General features: G+C 38.6%; 2 protein-coding genes, 1 long non-coding RNA gene and 1 pseudogene across 4 annotated transcripts; 2 read left to right on the top strand and 2 right to left on the bottom strand.

Moving 5' to 3' along the window:
• Nucleotides 1–718: 718 nt before the first annotated feature.
• On the bottom strand, nucleotides 719–1,801 carry LOC147507864 (putative F-box protein At1g65740). The gene has a single exon (XM_086596517.1). It carries the CDS (start codon nucleotides 1,799–1,801, stop codon nucleotides 719–721), a length of 1,083 nt encoding a protein of 360 aa, XP_086452643.1.
• A 1,805-nt stretch (nucleotides 1,802–3,606) lies between these two features.
• On the top strand, nucleotides 3,607–6,705 carry LOC147507865 (uncharacterized). The gene is made up of 3 exons (XR_015216254.1): nucleotides 3,607–3,754; nucleotides 5,998–6,063; nucleotides 6,578–6,705. It is a non-coding gene; the product is annotated as an uncharacterized LOC147507865 (long non-coding RNA).
• Nucleotides 6,706–16,405: 9,700 nt separating this feature from the next.
• On the bottom strand, nucleotides 16,406–18,542 carry LOC147507866 (D-3-phosphoglycerate dehydrogenase 1, chloroplastic pseudogene; annotated as a pseudogene). Its single transcript, XR_015215466.1, has 4 exons — nucleotides 18,426–18,542; nucleotides 17,448–17,744; nucleotides 16,923–17,128; nucleotides 16,406–16,779 (listed from the first exon to the last, which is right to left on the bottom strand). The product of XR_015215466.1 is annotated as a D-3-phosphoglycerate dehydrogenase 1, chloroplastic pseudogene (transcript).
• Nucleotides 18,543–19,047: 505 nt separating this feature from the next.
• LOC147507867 (putative F-box protein At1g65740) lies at nucleotides 19,048–20,407 on the top strand. The gene is made up of 2 exons (XM_086599085.1): nucleotides 19,048–19,148; nucleotides 19,257–20,407. Exon 2 carries the CDS (start codon nucleotides 19,268–19,270, stop codon nucleotides 20,342–20,344), a length of 1,077 nt encoding a protein of 358 aa, XP_086455211.1. The 5' UTR covers nucleotides 19,048–19,148; nucleotides 19,257–19,267; the 3' UTR covers nucleotides 20,345–20,407.
• Nucleotides 20,408–20,715: the final 308 nt, after the last annotated feature.

Raw genomic sequence — 20,715 nt, forward strand, 5'->3', positions numbered from 1 at the left:
TCAACTGAATAACATCAACCCTATCACGTACAGAAATGCCAGCCCCAGCCAAAGTTTTGAGTAAAACCAAATAGTTCTACTTTATACTTATATTCGGCTAATCGGCTCTGTGGATAGGCTTCAGTGCCTTAGTTTCCAGATCAAATATTCCCATATCATGACCGTCGACATAAGATTTAACATTGTGGTCTTCATCAGAAACAATGCGCTACAGCATTTGCCCTGATATAACTCTCACATTTAAACCCGTAGGACGTGTACCTAATAAGCAGTAAGGACAATGGCCGGATTCATGACAAATACAACTGGAGAGCATTATCGCAAGTTGCAACGTTTAAGTTTGCTATGGTTTAAACTTGTCCGAACAATTTTTAATGAACATTTCTGTGACCATCATTAATTAATTAGTTGAACTCCGCAAAACATGCAGCCGAATGCTCAACAGGGTCGAAAAGGACAATTGAAAGTGGAGTTCAACTAGCTAGCAAACTAAGCAAGATTGGGCTAGTGAAGTTTTGAAAGTTCAAAGTAGAGCAAACATGGCGGCGGATTGCGGGTAGTGGAAGCATCCAAAAGATAAAAAGCAAGTCTAGCACTATATTGAAAGTTCGAAACAATTCACTAATCAAATAACCAATTAGTACCAGAGGATTAACAATAAATCAGAGTTACATTGGTTCTATTTTTCTAAAAGAAATGCTTTGAAACGTATTTGGCTTTACAGTAGATTAAGATTAGGCCTAATCCAAACATGTGGAGAGAACTCTGACACAATATCATTTCCATCACAGAAAGACTCGAATTTTCCAGTTTCTACATTGTAGATCCCCATATCTTGATTAAAGAATGTCGCACTCATTTGTGTCATATCCCTAGTCCCACCAGTGAAGTAGATGCAACCGGGCATGCATCCAGAGTAATTGCTGGCTGGTAAAGAGAAGGATGTATTACTTCCTATGAAGATAGCATAGTCACCCAAGTTTTCCAACTCTTGCCACTTGTATGTGCTCAAATCCAACCTGTAGACTCGAATAAAAGAAGTAATCCTCTTTGAACAACTCCCCTTCATTACCCTTATTACCAAATGAAGCTGCCCCTGCAATTCCACAAGATAACATGTCCATGGCCATACTACTTTGTGTGGTGAAGATGCAAGTTTAATTGCCTTTGGACAAGGACTTGTAATGTCACAAAGCCAGGTTACTCCATAAGAATCAACCGAATAGTATTGACCTTTATAGTGTATAACGTCATGAAAATAGTAATGCCCAATGTAAGTCCACCCTGCGTCTCCTGGCCTAGTGAAAGCCAGCTGAGAAATAGAAAGAGCAAAAACTAAAAATTCCTTGTGTTGATCATCATAATTGGCTGAAGAAGATGATGGACAAGATACAACTACTTTGTGTAAGAACTCCGTTTCAGTAAGCTCATCGGGGAGAGGACGACGAGTGCCAGATAAAGGATTTATCACGTGAAGTCGCTGCTCAAAGTCTATATAAGCCAACCAACCATATGGTGAACCCCACCAACTACATGCACTAGCGTCATCACGCAAATTAAGACGATAGTATTTATTCTCAAAAAGATTACAGAAGCTTCTATCTTTTCCAATTTTTTCCTCGGGGAGCATTAACCATGGAGGAGTATTTAGAATCAAAGGGTAGTGACGTTTATTAAGTGTAACTGATCTCCATGAATGACAAACCACACCAAAACTCACAAAATCCTCTATGGAATTTATCCTTTTAGCTATTTCCACTAAGAGTTCCTCCGGAAGTTCGGACCAATTCAGACTCGACATATCTTAATAGTTCCAAATACTAGGAAAAAAAAGAGTTAAGTATATATTACTCTGTACCTTGGGGATTCTAGACCATTACAGCAGCACGTTCTCTTCTAGGGTTGCGATGAGTGTGTGCCGCCTATATATCTCTTCTAGGGTTGCGATGAGTGTGGGTCAGAACTTTCAGGCCTAATTTCAAGAATCAAGAGCTAGCTTGGGTTGTTGGGCTGGGGCAGTAATGCACTTGGACTTTGGTTGAGATGTGCTACGTGGGCTGAGACTTGATTCCAAATTTCCAATGTATATATAAACCACACCGGCATATTGTTATTTATATAGAGTGCTGTATTGGGCGCCACTGAGATTAGATCGGGCAGCCTCCAGCCCAGCCCAAACAACAAAGTCCAAACAAGAAAGCCCAGTACACCCCCCACCAAATCGCAAACCGAAAAACCACTTTTTTTTGGTCATCTCTCGTCATCATCTCTCGCCAAAACCCTTCGCAAATTATCGCCAAACCTAACCAAAAAATCAAAATCCGAATTGAAGCAATCCAATTGAACCTTCGACTATGAGGAAGGGTTTGTTCTAGTAGCAAGAAAGCCGTGTTTATCGCCAACAACTTCCCTTCATCAAACTCAAGTTTATCGCCAACGGCTTGCCCTTGATTTGCGTTTCAATCTTCTTCATCCCGATTAAGGTATCTTGTTCTCGATTTAGCATGATATTAAAGATACAAATCAAATATTGTTTTTTTTGTTTTGGTAAAGGATCGAATATTGTGTTTTTACTTTTAACGAATGCCAGAAGGCCATAATCCTCGATAGTAGTTGATCGACTTGCTCGATGATATCTTTCTTATGGTATAATAACCAAATAACGGAAATAATGGAGTTGTTTCTCAATTCGATCAAGAGTCCATGATGTATGAATTCAGTAACAATGGTAAACACCCGATCGTCTCGTTTACAAAAAAGTCATCTCTGTGAATCTATTAGCGACCATGGATGATCTTTGTATACATTTTTATCGTTTACTAAGTATGTTTCAACTTTCATGGCATTGGTGGAAGATGGATGGAAATCACTTTTCTTTCTCTCATAATTAGAACATGGTTATAAGAGTGACTTCAATTATCTTGTAATTGTGATTGGAAGGCAAGAGCCATTGCCTTTGGCTCTGCTTTCCTTTTCTCATCGGGAATAGCTTTATGTACATAAGCATCCATCCGAAAGCAGTTCAATTCGAATATATATGCATTATCTTACATACAATTGATTGGTCTTGTTTCTTATTGATAACCCGCTTGTCGGTCGCGTAATGATATTTAAACTTCTTGTATGGTGTGTGTTTCAACGTGTTAGCCATTCAAAGAAAGATTTGAGTATTTGAGTCACCGATGATGGTAGAGATTTGGCCCTCCGTGATGTAGTTCACAACTAGTCTCTACCATTATAGGAACATTGTGGAAGGGTGTCATCATCCCGCGGTAATCAGATCCGTCGTAAGGTTGATCAATTCACTATATACGTGTTTTTATGTGTAAATATTAGGCTCTCGTTGTAAGTAGGCAATGGCTAGCATCCGCCCATCTGGCGTGGTGCTTGCTTTTGAAATCTATCAAAGACGCATATTAGAAACCGAGTCAATTGCATAGTCTATACATACGTTAAAAGTAAAGAGTTGAGTCGTCATTTGCATACTGAATTTAACCTTGTACCATAACTCAATCCCTAATTCCACGCCAAAATCATGCACTGTGGTTTATAGATAATGGTACAAACTATTCCTAAAGTCAATAGAGATCATAGGTTTTATGTTTTCGAGTATCTATAGTAGTTGATCCAGTTTTCCTCTTGGTCGGAGATAAAGTTTGAGTTGGAGAAGACATTCCACTTCCACTATCTATTGAAGACGTTGGGGAAAGAAAACGGGAGCTGACTTCGTGATTCTTCGATCGTCTAGATTTTGGTGAGTAATCAAAAACTGGAGTACTAGTGTCTTTCTTCATGTTTAGTACTTTTGTTCAAAACTATTAAAAATCGTGGTTTGTTTGGGTTTTGAGGAGAAGAGAGAAAGACTTTGTTGGGTTTAACAGTTAGAAATAGTGAGAAAAATAAGGAGATGAAACTAACTTATTCAAAATGAAGAAATAGTTTGTTATGTTTGGAGATTTTTGTGGATATTTTGTTTTGTTGGAAGGTGTTGTGATGAATAACAACACTTGTAATTTGGCGGCAAATTAAACACTTGACCGGCCAGGTACAAGAGTGTTTTTGTGAGTTTGTTATGATAGAGGTTAAAACCTTTGCAGCATTTTCTGCCGGCAAAATGTCTAAGCATAGCGTAGTATAATATGGTATGTACCAAACTTTCAAGATGTCAATTGAGAAAATAAACACTTATTACATATATTGATTATTTAATAAGAACTTCACTGAATCACCTATCAAAGAATTAGATAGAAAACAACTCCACTCGTGATTTAGTGTTAAGCACGTAGACAAATGGCAATAGTAAGTGAATACAGGTATGCTGGCCATGTCAATATTTTCTTTTTTTTTAAACTTTCTAAGCCGGCAATCAGTATGACGTGAGGTCCATAAGGCTAGAGAGAAAGTTGTGTACAAGACTGGACTTGGTCAGCTTCACTAATTATTCAAAATCAAAACCTTAGAAACATAATTATTCAATTTAAGAGGTCTGAGATTGTTGTGGTTCACTTGAGTATCGCTTGTAGAGATTAATGGTAAAAGAAAATAGTAAGTGTATTATGAAGTGTTCAAGCTTGGTGGAAAGTGTGTAATAGCTTCTGTTTTCGGTTGTTAATATAATTCGTGATAGCTTCACTATTTGAAGAAATAACTATTTGTAAATTTGTACAAACAACCAATAAGATAAATTAAAAGGCTTGCCTTCATATCGGAGGATCAGAAGCCGTTGAAGGGCATTTCCTTGAAGCCTTAATGGAGATTCATAAGCTTTGCCTTCTCGCAAGTCATGGTGTAAAGCCTCCACCGCCTTCTAAATAGTTGTGCATTCAATTAAATTTCGACAATACTTGATGGTTTCGGTTTTCAGAGGTATTAACTATTAACTCACCTATTAAGGAACAGTTTACAACCGCAATTATGTAAGCTGGTTCTCACGGTTATGCATCCTTGTACACGGACACGCACCTTAGTTTCAATTCTTGATTTGTGTGACTTCTAAACTCTCGGCAACTGGTTTCTACTCGACGAATCGCTGCGTGAATACAGTTTTTGCCTGGGGTTGGGACTTGGGAGTTTGGGACATGGGGTTGGCCAATGCTAGGCTTCGAATGCAAGTCTCGTTCGAAATGTGAGGTCCTAGCCCGCCCAAACAAAGAAGAAGAACAACCTGTATGGATTCAAATCCTTTTACCAACCTTTAGTTGAAATGGAAAACTACCCTCAAAACCACAAATGAAGTAAAAACAAAGAAAGGTTATATTCATCCGATTTGCGATTTGGATGTCCGATTTGTTTTCCTAAATCACGGTGTTGGACATCGAACTTGATTTTGTTACAATTCTTGGAAAATGACTTGTTTTCTTCTTTTTGAGTTTTCTTTTTTCTGGTAATCAAGGATCACAATAAACTCGTTTGTTCTGAAAATACAAATTCAGATTCAATTGTAAATTAGTTTTCTCAAGCAATGTAAAATCAGGATCTCATTGGAATCTAATTTTTGGTGCATTTCGATTTAAGATTGGCCCCAAGCTAAATATTTTTGTGGTATGGTTAGAACTTAGAAGAGGGTGACAATGTGTCATAGCATCAAGGTGCACTGCTGTTATACGAGGCTTTCTCTTTTGAGGATCAATACATTAGGGTTATGTATCATAGATCAAAGACTACTTTTCGGATAGATGATTTGTAATTTCTGAAAATACAAATTCAGATTCTCTTCTTTTGTCCAGTTATTTTGTCGAAGATGATTTAGTGGTTGGTAATGTTTTTAAATGTATCGTTTTTTCTATGTAAAGAAACCTTTTTCTTTGATCATGAATGATGAATATGAAGTTACTACTTGGGGGAAAGCTACTTTGATCATGAATGATGAATGATGTTATAAGAGAAGATACTTTTACCATTTTATGATTAGTGTTTATGTACATTCTGTTACTCACCTTTCATACTGCTTATGTTCTTGAGTCTTGGCTAATGAGTAATGACCTTGATCACATGCAGCTTTTACGAGTACTTGCTTAAGGTCTGGATACAGGGGAACAAAACTGAAGCGGTAAAGCATTATAGGTGAGAAGCTTTCTTTGGTTTTCAAACTTCTTGAATGTATGTTATCAAGGTGGTTTTTTGGGTGGTTTCCCTATGCTTGACGAGGGACGAGTCAAGTTCATTTTGTTGTAGAGAGAGTCCGGTTATTTTGTTGTAATACTTGATGTACATAAATGGCCGGTTCATCTGTAAAACAGATCTTGTATATATATACATTTTGTAAATCGTCGTAAAAGTTAGGTTATATGTACATATGGTTGTTGGAAGGATGTTATTATTGATTTCAGGTTGTTATGGCGGGTTTAAGTATACGAAATGTTGACCAAACAAAGGAAACTCTGCCCAAAATTCGATAGAATTTGGATAGCGTAACACCTCATTCTATTTCTTCATATATACTTGGAGTTATCATAGCAAGCTTATAAGTCTATTAGTTTTAACGACTGAGATGATCTCTTTTTTTTTCTAGTGGTTTTCTTTGTACATTGTTTATTTAAATATGGTTTACTAATACTTGTTTTATTTTTCTTTGTAGCGATGGGTCCTCGATCAAAGAATGTGAAGAATGTAGCGAAAACTACATTAAAGGGTGTTAAGAAATTGTTTGGTGGCGGTTCCTCTAGCGGTGATGCAGTTGGAAAAAAGACATAGAGGCAGACGGCTTAACCGGCATCGTAGAGGGACCATTTGGAAAAAGAGGTTCTTGAGGTTCCCGAGGTTGATTCGTTTAGTGAAGATAGTGTAGATAGTGTAGATAGTGATATTAATGTAGGTTTAGATGATTTAGGTTTAGATGTAGGTTTAGACAAAGGGAAGAGTATAGTAGAAAGAGGAGAGAGAGGGAGGAGAGGAGGAGGAGGAGGATGGCGGGATGATGATGTTGAAGAATATGTGGTAGAAGGCGTACCACCAGTGGAAAAAAACCTCCGGTATTGGATTTCGTAAGAAAATCCAATGATGATTTGGAGTTTCAAAAGGTGTGTATGGGGGAGGCCCGTATGAGTCAGAGTTGTTGTATGACTATACGGTGCATGTCGCTCGCGATGTTGGGGAGAGAAGGGTAATATTTTGTTTTTCTTGTGTACTTTGATTTTCTTTTACAAAATATTTTGTTTCGTTCATATATATCTAATCGTGCTTTCGGTTGTTTTTTAAAGGAGGATCGCTGGGCGTTGAAGTGTGTTTCACACTTAGCGAAGTTATCCCAATGGAATTTCAAAATGAATGTGAAAGGTCTCCGAGATTTGCCGCGATTGAGAAGGATTGGGTTGTTTGATCTCGTGGAAGGTTATCACGAGCATATGGATCCACCATTGATCTCGGCGTTTGTGGAGAGATGACATCCGGAGACCAACACCTTCCATATGCCGGTTGGGGAGATGATCGTGACTTTGGACGATGTTGTCCAAATCTGTGGAGTCACTGATTAGAGGAAGGAAGAGCGTGCAAGGGCAAAGATGAGTGAACTTACAACAATCGATAAATCTCTTACATCTTGGTCCGGGGGCTCCCTATTGATTTGATTAGGGGAGATGGAAGCTAGCAAGTTCACTTCAAAAGTAAGGCTAGAATTCATCCGGAAGCATTTTGCTAACAAGATTCATGATAGCCCTATATGTGACGCTTTGCTTTGAATGTGGTAGAGAAGGCCTCGAAGTTTCGGGATGTTCAACGGACCGTTAGAGCTTTTATTTCGTTTTTTCTTTGGATGTCTTTTTTTTTCGACAAAGTCGGACCTGGAGTGCCTATATGTTATCCGAGGCCGTTGTTGAAATTGATTGAGATAGAAGAGTATGCATGGGGTGCAGCAATTTTGGCGTTTTTATATAGAGGTCGGGGGCCGCCACATGTGCAAAGGTGAAAGGGGTTACAGGCTATATGACTCTTCTGAGGTAAAATTTGAGTATTTTAGAGTTTATTTTTTTTTTAATGTTAATTTTATTACTCTATCAATATGTTAACTATTTGTGTATATCTAGGCATGGATCTATGAGTATTTTCGGTATTCATGGCGGTCCCAAATTTCAACTATATCTCGTCTCAGCCCGGCGTGCTCATAGACACATCATCCGGTCGCTCCACACTATTACGACCACAACGTATGCATTGCAGTTTTATCGGCGATAATTGATGATTTGAATGAGTTCAATGTAAGTATTAAATTCAATGACAATTTGGTATTTAAGTTTGTTTATATTTATTTTTTAGTAATTGATCATTAGAGTTGTTAATGACACATTTGATTTTGTTTCAGTTGTTTGGCATCCCTACAAAAATATCGAGGAGATACAAACCCGATCGATGACATTGCATTTTTGAGGGATTGCTATGTTTTTCAACATTGTCGAGCTTTTCTGTTGCCGCAAAGGGGTGGCGTCGGTTGGGTCACGCGCAACTTGTACCTAAAGATCCTCCAATGCCAAATTGGAGAACAAGAACCGCGGCGGGACGCGGGTATGAGGTGATTTGGACCAATATTGGGCCACTTTTTTTGGGAGTCGTGGCAGAATCACGCGTGATTCAACTCGCAACCGAGGACCTATTTCGTCTTATCCATGGGAGTGTCATCAAAACTACATGACTTGGTATGCGAGGAATTCTCATGTAGTTTTGGTGAACCCCGAGCTTCTTCCGATTCATCCCCTCCCCGAGATTAACCCTAACTTGTTCACCGATTGTAAGTATTGTGATTTTTAATTGAGTTTTCTCTAACCGTGATTTTTGCATTCGATTGGTAACTTATCTTGATTTTTCTTTTAAATTTAACCAGCGCCATCGATGAAAACCGCGTTTGCTAGAGAGAGGTCCGCAATTGGTGGGAATGATATGCCGAGGAAGCAAGGTCCTCCTTCGAACAGCGCACAACTTGACTAGGTGCAAGTACATTGGTGGGCTTATAGTTGATTTGTTTCAGGTTTAGGGTTTGTAGAATGTGTTTGTAACTTTGTAGTTTAGTTTGATGGATGTAATTCATACATTGATGGATATGATGTTTGCATGAATGTTTGAATGGAATTTAATGTTTAGGGTTTAGGGTTTAATGTTTGAATGTAATTTGTTTTCGTTTAGGGGTTTAATGTATGAATGGAATTTTATGTATGGATGAATGTTTGATATCTGATGAATATGGAATTTGATGTATGGAATTTGATGTATTGATGTATGGTTTAATGTTTGAATGTTTGATATCTGATGAAAAGTGGAATTTGATGAATATGAAAGTGTTGTAAAACAAAAGCGAATTTTGAAATTTTTTTCTTCCAAACGACCCAGCCACATCGTTTGGCATAAAGGCCAAACGACCTCAGCAGATCGTTTTCCCTTTATACCAAACGACCACGGCAGATCGGTCACTTTAAATCTCAAACGACCCATGCACATCGTTTGGTCTAAAGGCCAAACGACATGACCACATCGTTTGGTCTAAAGACCAAACGACATGACCACATCGTTTGGTCTTTAGACCAAACGATCTGGCTGGGTCGTTTTGTATTAAAGCCAAACGACTTCACCGTGTAGTTTCGGTCATTATTGACAACATACGAACGTTATTTCAAATCATTCGATTGCGGTCCGAATCAACTAGTCGATCACTCAATTGCCATCCGAATCAACTTAGTCGATCATTCGATTTCAAAATCACTCGATTGACGTCCGAATCAACTTAGTCGATCGCTCTATTTCCAAATCACTCGATTGCCGTCCGAATCAACTTAATCGATCACTTGATTTCCAAATCAAATCAAATAAAAGCCCTAACATTATTTCCAAATAACAATAAAATAAAATAAAATTACATTTGTTCCAAATTACATCAAAATATCAAATTATATCAATATATCACTTAGTCGATCTCTCGATTTCAAAATTTGCCGTCCGAATCAACTTAGTCGATTACTTTCGATTTCCAAATCAAATCAAATAAAAGCCCTAACATTGATAACATAAAAATCAAATCAAATTACACTTGTTCCAAATTACATCAAAATACAAATTACATCAAAATATCATATCGACAACATACAAACAACTTAGTCGATAACATGTATCGTTGGGTCTTCAACGAGCTCTCATTTTCCCATATTAAATTGGGAATGTTCAATGCCATAAATTGCAATTGCCTTCTTGTCAAGGCCAAATTCCAACTTTCAGCAATATCATATCGAGCTCTAAGCCATTGGCGACATCGAGGAACCGGACAATCTTCAACAAGTTCAACATTGACAAAATGATTTCCACCAACATGTGCGCTACCCAACACTTGGGTCACTCTCTCAGGATTTGCTTGGGTTCTCGCCGCATGAGAGGAAGGAAGCACCGACGAGCTCCTAAATGCATAAGGACAACATTAAATCTTGAAGCAAATAAGTATCCAAAGAAAAGGCATGCTCATCCACTTATTTAAGGGTGCGTAACCTTCTTCATGTAGGATTTCCTTCATCGAATATAAAACCTCACTTTGATTACAACAAAGTACAATAAAGGGGAGGTTGTCGTCGAAGCTCTTCGTGACAACTCCTTTTCTCATCGTGGCCATTCTTCTTGACTTCTTCCTAATGCAATGCAGAAAGCTCTATAACCGGTTTGCCATCGCCAAATGGGTCATGGACTCTAACAATGTATTTATGCATTTCTTCAGAATATCCAACCCGTAATCCTTAGGACCCTTCGTCTTTCCAAAGTCTAAGCCATCTCTCACATTTCGTGGGTGTATTTGTTTTTGGAGAAGGCTTATTTCGTGGTGTGGTTGTTTTGGTGTTTTGGGAGAAGGTTTATTTCTTGGTGTGGTTGTTTTGGTGTTTTGGAGAAGGCTTATTTGTTGGTGTGGTGTGGATGTTTTGGGTTGGTAGTTTTGGAGAAGACTTCTTTCTTGGTGTAGTGTGGATGTTTTGGGTGGGCGTAATGTTTGGTTGTGGACGAGACCCACTCTTCATGGTCACGTTGAGAATGTTCAAAATGAGATGGATCTCGCTTTGAAGAGTTATCATCTCGGTTTGAAGCTTTCTGCTGCAGCTACCTTCGGCCCGACCTTTGGTTTTGCTTCCTCACAAAGGCGGTACTAGCCATGTACTTTTCGTGCGGCAATCTCCATAAGCTTCCTAATCATAACCCTCCGCTCTTCTTCAGAAACCATTGCAAACCTATTCATGAACAAGTCCATCGAAGGTGCAACATCGGGACCAACACCCATCGACACATTGGGAGAAGCGGCATAATGTTTTCCAAAAGGGGTCGATAGTCAAAGGGATGGACCGCTCTTGCTCTTCAAACTCAATTAATTCATGAGCACATGGCGGTCCATGGCTCGTCGCGCAAAAGCACCAACACCTTATCTCTCCATCTTTAACACGCTTTTACGCGGGTATCTATTTCTTCAAATAACAAGTCTAAACACTTGCGTGAGACAAGGCCCCGCGAGTTCGCGAAACAAAGGAATCGGTGGTGGTGCTTTGAAGTTACAAATCATACTTCTCTCGAAGGTAGCTCTAATTTCGGACATCCGGATCTCTAGAATCGGGTGGATTAAGCTAAACATACTCAAAAATCATGACGGTTTGCATTTCCTAGTACACGCTTCACGAGCATGAGACCCTTCAACTCTATTGGTCGTTGTACTCCCCAAAGTGAATGTGTTGGTCAGTCCAACAACATACTGAATCGATCCCCGTGAGGAAACCAAGTCTCTCATGAAATAACAAACAAAATTGGAGTACTCAACCCCGTAATATTTTTCCAAAGCATCCCATCTACTGTTGGAAAATAACCTCTGTCTTCGATTTGACTACGTTGTTCCACGAACTGGGCCTTCTACAAGTTACGTAGTTGGAAAAATATCGTAAATTTTGAAAGGGACGACGTAGCGATATGCCATCTACATAGATGCTTGTGTGCGTTAGGGAAAACTCTGTCGGCACTCATCGGCTAAGTCCCCGCCATCGGAACCACGATCACAGATGGACTTATGTCACCAAGCAAGCCACTAAAATGATGCAGGGCCCACTCATAGTCGACTGTTGTTTCAGACTGAAGCAAGACCTGACACACGGTGAAAGATTTCCATGTTGAAGTCACCCCAACAAACCGCATGCGAAAAGGCCACCGATACCGTTAGTTTTGTAGGTAGCGTCTAACATGGAAAACTGTTGGAAAAGTCCGAGCCAACTTAACACCTTCTGGATGGGCCCATAACAATCCCGTTATCTCCTCGGTATTCTCATCCTGTCTCAACTCCTCAAAATAATGTTCTTTTGCTAACAACTCACGCAATCTCAGAATTGTGTGTGAGACCGGTTCATATCCATTTCCTCACTTTCGCTTGCGAGTGGTGTAGACTTGGGATATACTAGAGATGTTATCATGATACCTATTCTTGATGGAATCCAATATTTGTTTAGGTTTTATTCCACACTTACTCATCTCGACAAATGCTTTCGAACTCTGGAACGGTTAGTCGAAAGTAGCAAATGCATGTCCTTCAAGGGTCTTCGCCAATGGATGGTTGTGAACACCATTAAGAACGACAATTTTCCAACTATCGACAATGCGCGTTGGAAAATACCTTTTAACTTAAATGGACATCCCGATTTCTTGGTTCCCGACCTTCTCTTATTAGCCTTCTCTTCGCCTTCCTTCTTGTGTGACCGATACACACCCGAGCACTCACAAGCCAAATTCAATCTTGCTACTCGGTTTCCTTTGGCACACTCCGACTTTTCAATGACCACAACAACATTAACTTGTCTTCCTCTAGCGGTTGCCCAATCGATTGCCTCGCTACGTGTATGAAAGACCTAAACACATAAAAAACAACAACTATTATTAATACACTAATAAAATTATATTTAGAAAATTTAAAAAAAAATGAAATCAATGCCTACTCAATCATACCTCTTACGTAGTAAAAATTTCGTTGTTGTATCACTTAAAATCGGGTTGACATTCCACATCATTCGAGTTTGCGTAAGATCGGTTCCCGGATAGCGGCAAAGAATTCTACATATAGAAGAATAAAACAAGAGTCTCAAACAATGCATTTAGTTTCAAACGACCCACCATGTAGTTTCATCAAGAGTCCAAACGACCGCCATGTAGTTCTATAGTGTAATGAAACGACCGCCATGTAGTTCTGTAGTGTAATGAAACGACCCCACCATGTCGATCTCAGTAGTGTTCTCAAACTACACCGCCATGTCGTTCAGTAGTGTTCTCAAACTCTGAGGCCCATGTCGTTTGATAGTGTTACCAAAACCGACCCGTACCATGTCGTTTGGGCTCGGGTTTTGCATTCATTCATTTTGCATCCATTCATTCATTCATTCAATCAATCAAGTGTTTTGTATTCATTTTAATCAAGTGTTACCTCATTATTTAGGTTTGCATTTTGTCGTCGACGATTTTCGAATTTCATTTGCTTTCGACTTTGTCGATCTTCAAATTCTTCACCTTGACCTTCAACATTTTGTTCCACTTCTTCACTTTCAACATATCTTCTATTTTCTCCTTCTCTAATTTGTTGTTCTTCTCTAATTTGTTGTTGTACATCAAACATTACCTCAAATACTTCTTCTTCATCTTCATGTTCCATTTAGAGAAACTTGAGTGTGTAGAGAAACTTGAGTATGTAGAAACTTGAGTAAGTATTCTATGTAAACCCTAAACTCTAAACCGAAAGTGAATGAGTATTCTATATATATTTGAAATTTTGATATATTTGAATAATTGAGTGAAATATATTTGTAAACACCCCAAACTAGTTTATTATTTACAATTGAATAAAAAAATGGAAAATAACAAGTTTAGATAAAAAGCATTATTATTTTAGATTTGGATAATTTAGTGAAATATGTTTGAAATTAATTTTTTTTTTTTTTTATGTCGGTCATTTAAATTTGTAAACCCTAAACCCTAAACCCAAACCCCAAACCCCAAACCCCCAAACTAGATTATGATTCAAAATTTGAAAAGAAAATAAAAAATAATAAGTTTATAAATAAAACAAATTATTATTTTGAATAATTAAGTAAAATTTGTTAGCACCTAAATTTGTAAATAACTCTAAACCCTAAACCCTAAATCTCAACCTAGTTTTATGATTCACAATTTTAAAAATAAAATAAAAAATAACAAGTTTAGATATAAAACAAATTATTATTTCAAATAATTAAGTGAAATATGTTGGTATTTAAATTTCTAAACCTTGAACTCTCGAACTCTAAACCCCAAACTAGTTTATGATTCACAATTCAAAAAAAATAATAATAATAACAAGTTTAGATATAAAACAAATTATTATTTTAGATTTTATAGCATGTTTGATTACATGTTTTAACTTGGTTATAAAGATACTATGTCATAACAGATAAAGAGTGTAGAGTGCATGTAGTTTTATTGATGTAATTGTGTTGTTTCTAACCCAATTTTTTAAATCGGATTTCAATTTTTCTAATTCAATTGAAATCGTTTGAGTGCATTTGGAATCGTTTGAGTGCGTGTCCACGTCGTTTGAGTGTACACTCAAACACGTGACCAAGTCGTTTGAGTGTAAACTCAAAATTTACATGTCCAAGTCGTTTGAGTGCTTTTCACTCGCATTACATTACGACATGTCGTTTGAGTGTTAATTTGAGTTTGAGTTACACTCAAACTAGATGGCCAAGTCGTTTGAGTGTATACTCAAACGATATGGACAAGTCGTTTGAGTGTTACTCACACTAACACTGAAACTACGCGGCCATGTAGTTTGAGTGTACACTGAAACTACGCGGTCATGTAGTTTGAGTGTACACTCAAACGACATGACCGTATGTAGTTTGAGTGTACACTCAAACGACATGGCCGCGTAGTTTGAGTGTTAGTGTGAGTAACACGAAACTACTGTGCCATGTAGTTTGAGTGTACACTCAAACGACTTGGTCATGTAGTTTGAGTGCACACTCAAACGACATGGCCGCCGTAGTAGTTTCAGTGTACACTCAAACTACATGGCCGCGTAGTAGTTTGAGTGTACGCTCAAACGACATGGCCGCCAGAAGTTTCAGTGTACACTCAAACTACATGGCCGCGTAGAAGTTTCAGTGTTAGTGTGAGTAACACTCAAACGATTTTGGTCATGTCGTTTGAGTGTACACTCAAACGACTTTGCTTAAGTCGTTTCGTTTTCACTTAAACGACATGGTCATAATGGTTTTCGTTACACTCAAACCATACCCACCATGTCGTTTGAGTGTAAAACGTAAACGACTTCGCCAAGTCGTTTGAGTGTACACTCGCACGCATACACGGTCGTTGTCGTTTGAGTAAAACGTAAAACAACGGGGAGGGTTCGTTTTGGCAATACCGGTTGAATTGGTTGCTGGGCTTGGGGTTTATGGCAAATTTGTAATATGGCAAATTTGTAAAATTTCTTTTTTTTTGAGGGGTTGCCCAATCCAATTTGATGAGTGCCCAATGGAATCACCTTTATATATATCGCATCTTAGCATAACTAGGTTGCAAGCGGTTCTGCTCACAGGTGCTTGCCATTTGTTGCAAATTTGCAATCGATTGTTCTTTAGCAGGGGCAGCCCTGAGCACAGTCGACATAGGCAAATGGCTGGGGCCCCAGAATTTGGTGCAAAATAGGCCCCGTCCTCTAGAACGTTTGTGTATATATACTAGTATACTGCGTGGCAGTGGGGAGTGAGCGGAGGTGCGGCGGAGAGAGAGATGAGTGAAGGAGAAAAGTATTTGGGCGAAAAAAAAAATAAGAGAGAAGATGAGGACAGACAGACAGAAACCAACCAAATTGGTTTTTGTCTCGCATAGCCCCCTTTCTGCCAAAATCATTCGCTCCGCTCACTCGATTAGCTTGTTAACAACTATATATACATTCAAAACAAGATAGCCTAGTTGGTGACAGTAGTTGCTTTTAGATACGTAGTCATGGGTGCTGCCCCTGTTCTTAAGGTGTTCAACGACACTACGAAGTCATGCGAAAATAAATGTGAAGTAGAGAAAATATTCGAGGTAAAATGGGCAGCTCACCAGTAAGGTGGCCTTGTGGGGTTTGAGCAACTCTGAAGAATTGATGGAAGAACTTCTGAGTGTTTGTGGGATTTTTCTCAATCTGTTTCTTTCTTCGTTGTTCCTCTTATTTCTTTTTTTATGAATTTAGTCTTATTTCATAAAGGGGCTTGAAGTATTTCATAAACATGGCTTCAAAGAGTAATAATCTAATATTTGGAAGGGTTATATTGACATACCCCCACTAGTTGCAATTAGGATTACCCCCCATAATAATTGAAATTAGGATTTCCTCCCCAACTTGACAGTCAATAGGAGTTAACTAACAGTTTCCGTCAGTTGACTGGTCAAGAATCATGAATTGTCCTAAATACCCTTTTTCTGTTGAAATTACGAAATTAGCCATTGACACTGTTCAAAGCCCACACCTCAAAGCCCAAACTTGAAATTAGACACTGTTCAAATCTGGGTTTCTCTGATTTAGACACTCGAAACAGAAATTAGACACTCGAAACAACCCAATTACTTACGAACAGAAATCACAAAAAAAAAAAAAACAGAGAGTAAAAGATCCATTGTCTGAAGTAGTAGCCTCTTGTCCAGATCACTTGGATCCCGAGATGATGTGTACACCACCTTGACAGACTTAATGCCACTCCCTCCAGCCACCAACTGTACGGCCAGCCTGCCGAGCTTCTCTGCCAGAACAACGTAAGGCGCTAGTTCAGACAGAACCTGTGAACATTAACAGTGTTAGCGTCACAAAAATAGGATTGCCGTCAGTCATACCTATGGTAGGCACAGGACACAGAAAATGAGTTCCTTCACAATGGATGACAAACATTTCAAAGATTTGTCATGTTTCTAGCAATTTTTACCTCAGCAGGAACCATGGGAGCATTCACAGCTGTTGCGAAAGTTCACCATTTAATGCTCCAACTACAGCCTCTCCTATTTCGATGGCCACACCTTCCTGAGCTTCCTTGGTACTTGCTCCAAGATGAGGTGTCACAGTCACGTTCTTGTGTTGCACCAACTTGCTGTCTTTTGGTGGAGGTTCCACTGTGAATACATCAAGTGCAGCCTGTACACCAGTGCAACACCCTATATGATACTAATAGTCTGATATACACGCAGAAAATTAACACTAAGTAATAATAGAGTTGTTTCAGATTTCCATTAGAATAAAATTAGCCAACATCCCAACGTGCAGCAATCATGAATTAAAAATCCAGAGAAAGGGCAGTTTAGCTCATCTAGTTAAGTACTTTTGACATTTGAGCAAGGAAAAAAGTAATTGATGAGTATTGACCGAAGGGACGTGCCTCGTTCACCAAAGAGGCAAATTTAGAATTTTCATTGCCAACAGGAGAATTTATCTAAGCAGGTTCTTGACGACCTACCTGAGCAACAGTTCCATTATCAAGTGCCCTCACCAATGCTTCTTCATCTATAACTCCACCTCTTGCAACATTAATAATCCGGACACCCTTTTTCATCTTCGCAAAGTTTTCATCATTGAGAATCTTTGAGGTTGTAGGAGTGAGAGGCATATGGAGAGAGATGAAATCTGCAGTGGAGATGGCCTCGTCAAAAGAAAGCAGATCAACACCAATAGCACGGGCCCTATCAGCAGGGGCATATGGATCATGTGCAAGAGGTTTGGGCTTTGAGGTGTGGGTTTTGAACAGTGTCAATAGCTAATTTCGTAATTTCCACAGAAAAAGGGTATTTAGGACAATTTATGATCCTTGACCAGTCAACTGATGGAAACTGTTGGTTGACTCCTATTGACTGTCAAGTTGGGGGAGAAATCCTAATTTCAATTATTATGGGGGGTAATCCTAATTGCAACTAGTGGTGGGGGTATGTCAATATAACCCTATTTGGAAAGTAGGGAGATACTTCTAAATTATGACAAAAGGGAGATAACAAATACACTACTAGAAAGTTACGGGAGTTGTTCGAAGAAATCTTGACTAATGAATTATGGGCAAAAGGGTCATTATGAAACTTTAGATGGGAGAAGCGAGGGTCAACACGGTCAAATGGTCAATACCTAAATATCCTAAAAAAAACTAAAAATATTATGAAAACTAAAAAAAACTCTTTTATTTTTTGACAATGAGCTATAAATATTTTCACTAAAATTTACTGTCGTGGCAGCGCAGACACTAATAAAAATACATCTGGCACCTTGCATGCATGGATTATATTATTATAATCATTTCTAACCCCTAGTCCATATATACATTTTTCAAACACAGGCAACAAAATGAACACGCAGAGCAGCCAAGAAACTCATTGAAATTTCAGCGGCAACATTGGCAAACAGCTAGCCTAAATCGGTAATACAATATTATGACTCAAAACTAACAAACCTCTATTGGTAGAGAATGAATGAACTTACGGTGGATGAGGAAGCCTCCTCTTTTTGGGTGAAATAAACCCGCTCCAGAAGCACCCCATAATCCTATGAGGCAAGAGCACTCCCACATATCTCACAGTTGAAAATTAAAGCCAATGCGATTAATACACAATTTAAAACAAGTAGCAAAAACCAAAATATGAACAACAAAATGAAAACAGTTTACCTCGCGAACGTGCTCAATTGCAACCTCTATAGCAAAAATTTAAAACTTGCAGTTCCAGTCAGTTACGTCCTTTAGATGAACACGCTTGATATGATGAGATATGCCCTTGCCAAATACGATGTAATCGAAACAAATAGGACATGGATAAGGACCATGCCAGGTGCATGGTTGAACACTTTGAATTATGATAATTAACAACATGCATTACATTTAGTGGAAATCCTAGTCAGTATAGAATTTTCAGGAAAATTGGGTAACACGTCAGTCGGTGTTTATTTGTTGGTACAACTGTTGGTACATATATATTACTCTAAAGCCCACTCGACAAATCTCAACCCAAGTCCAATCTCGCAGCTTCGGCCTGTTCCCCCACCCAACTCCCAATTACCCAAGAGATAAAATCCTTAACTCATGGCCCACAGTCTTAGCCTAAGACTAAATTGTATCGGCCGACACACACGAGACGGAATAAACAGATTGGACTGCCATGCCACAACCCTAGAAGATAACGTGCTGGCCTTTTCGTTTAGGCTTTGGCGAATATTTTTTTTTCGTTAGTAGCTGCTAGAGTTTTTTTTTTTTTTTTTCATAAGGTTATTGTTTTTATTTTATTTTCAGAATTAGGAACTATGAAGAAGATGTCGACGCTTCGGAATTGGTCAGAACTTCCTGAGGAACTCCTTACGGAAATAGTTAAAAGGATAAATTCCATAGAGGATTTTGTGAGTTTTGGTGTGGTTTGTCATTCATGGAGATCAGTTACACTTAATAAACGTCACTACCCTTTGATTCTAAATACTCCTCCATGGTTAATGCTCCCCGAGGAAAAAATTGGAAAAGATAGAAGCTTCTGTAATCTTTTTGAGAATAAATACTATTGTCTTAATTTGCGTGATGACGCTAGTGCATGTAGTTGGTGGGGTTCACCATATGGTTGGTTGGCTTATATAGACTTGGAGCAACGACTTCACCTTATAAATCCTTTATCTGGCACTCGACTTCCTCTCCCCGATGAACCGGTATGCTTACACAAAGTAGTTGTATCTTGTCCATCATCTTCTTCAGCCAATTATGACCAACACAAGGAATTTTTAGTTTTTGCATTTTCTATGCATCGGCTGGCTTTCACTAGGCCAGGAGACGCAAGGTGGACTTACATTGAGAGATGCTACCATTGTAATGACGTTACATACTATAAAGGTCAATACTACTCAGTTGATTCTTATGGAGTGACCTGGCTCTGTGACATTACAAGTCCTTGTCCAAGGGCAATCAAATTTGCATCTTCACCTCAAAGAGTAGAACATCGATCAGTATGTTATCTTGTGGAATTGCAGGGGCAGCTTCATTTGGCAATAAGGGTAATGGAGTGTTGTCATTCAAAAGCGATTACTTCTTATATTCAAGTCTACAGGTTGGATTTGAGCACATACAAGTGGCAAGAGTTGGAAAACTTGGGTGACTATGCTATCTTCATAGGAAGTAATACATCCTTCTCTTTACCAGCCAGCAACTACTCTAGATGCAAGGCAGGTTGCATCTACTTCACTGGTGGGACTAAGGATATGAGTGGAGCATTCATTAAACAAGATATGGGGATCTACAATGTAGAAACTGGAAAATTCGAGTCTTTCTGTGATGGAAATGATATTGTGTCAGAGTTCTTTCCACATGTTTGGATTAGGCCTAATCTTAATCTACTGTAAAGCCAAATACTCTGTTTCAAAACATTTCATTTAGAAAAATAGAAGCTATATAACTCTGATTTATTGTTAATTCTCTCGTACTAATTTAGTTATTTGATTATTATTCTTTCAATATTTTAGTGCTAGCAAGACTGCTAGCCTTTCACTAATGATTTTTATCTTTTGGATGCTTCCACCACCCACAATCCACTGCCATGTCTGCTTTCCTTTGAACTTCCAAAACTTCACTATAGCCCAATCTTGCTTAGTTTGCTACCAAGTTGAACTCAACTTTCAACTGTCCATTTCAGCTCCCCCTTGAGCATTCAGCTGCAACTTGCTATAATGCTCTCCAATTGGACTCGTCATGAATCCATTGTTCTTTCTGTGCA

Source organism: Coptis chinensis, chromosome 3 (assembly GCF_015680905.1).
Source record: "Coptis chinensis isolate HL-2020 chromosome 3, ASM1568090v1, whole genome shotgun sequence".
Taxonomy (NCBI): Eukaryota; Viridiplantae; Streptophyta; class Magnoliopsida; order Ranunculales; family Ranunculaceae; genus Coptis; species Coptis chinensis.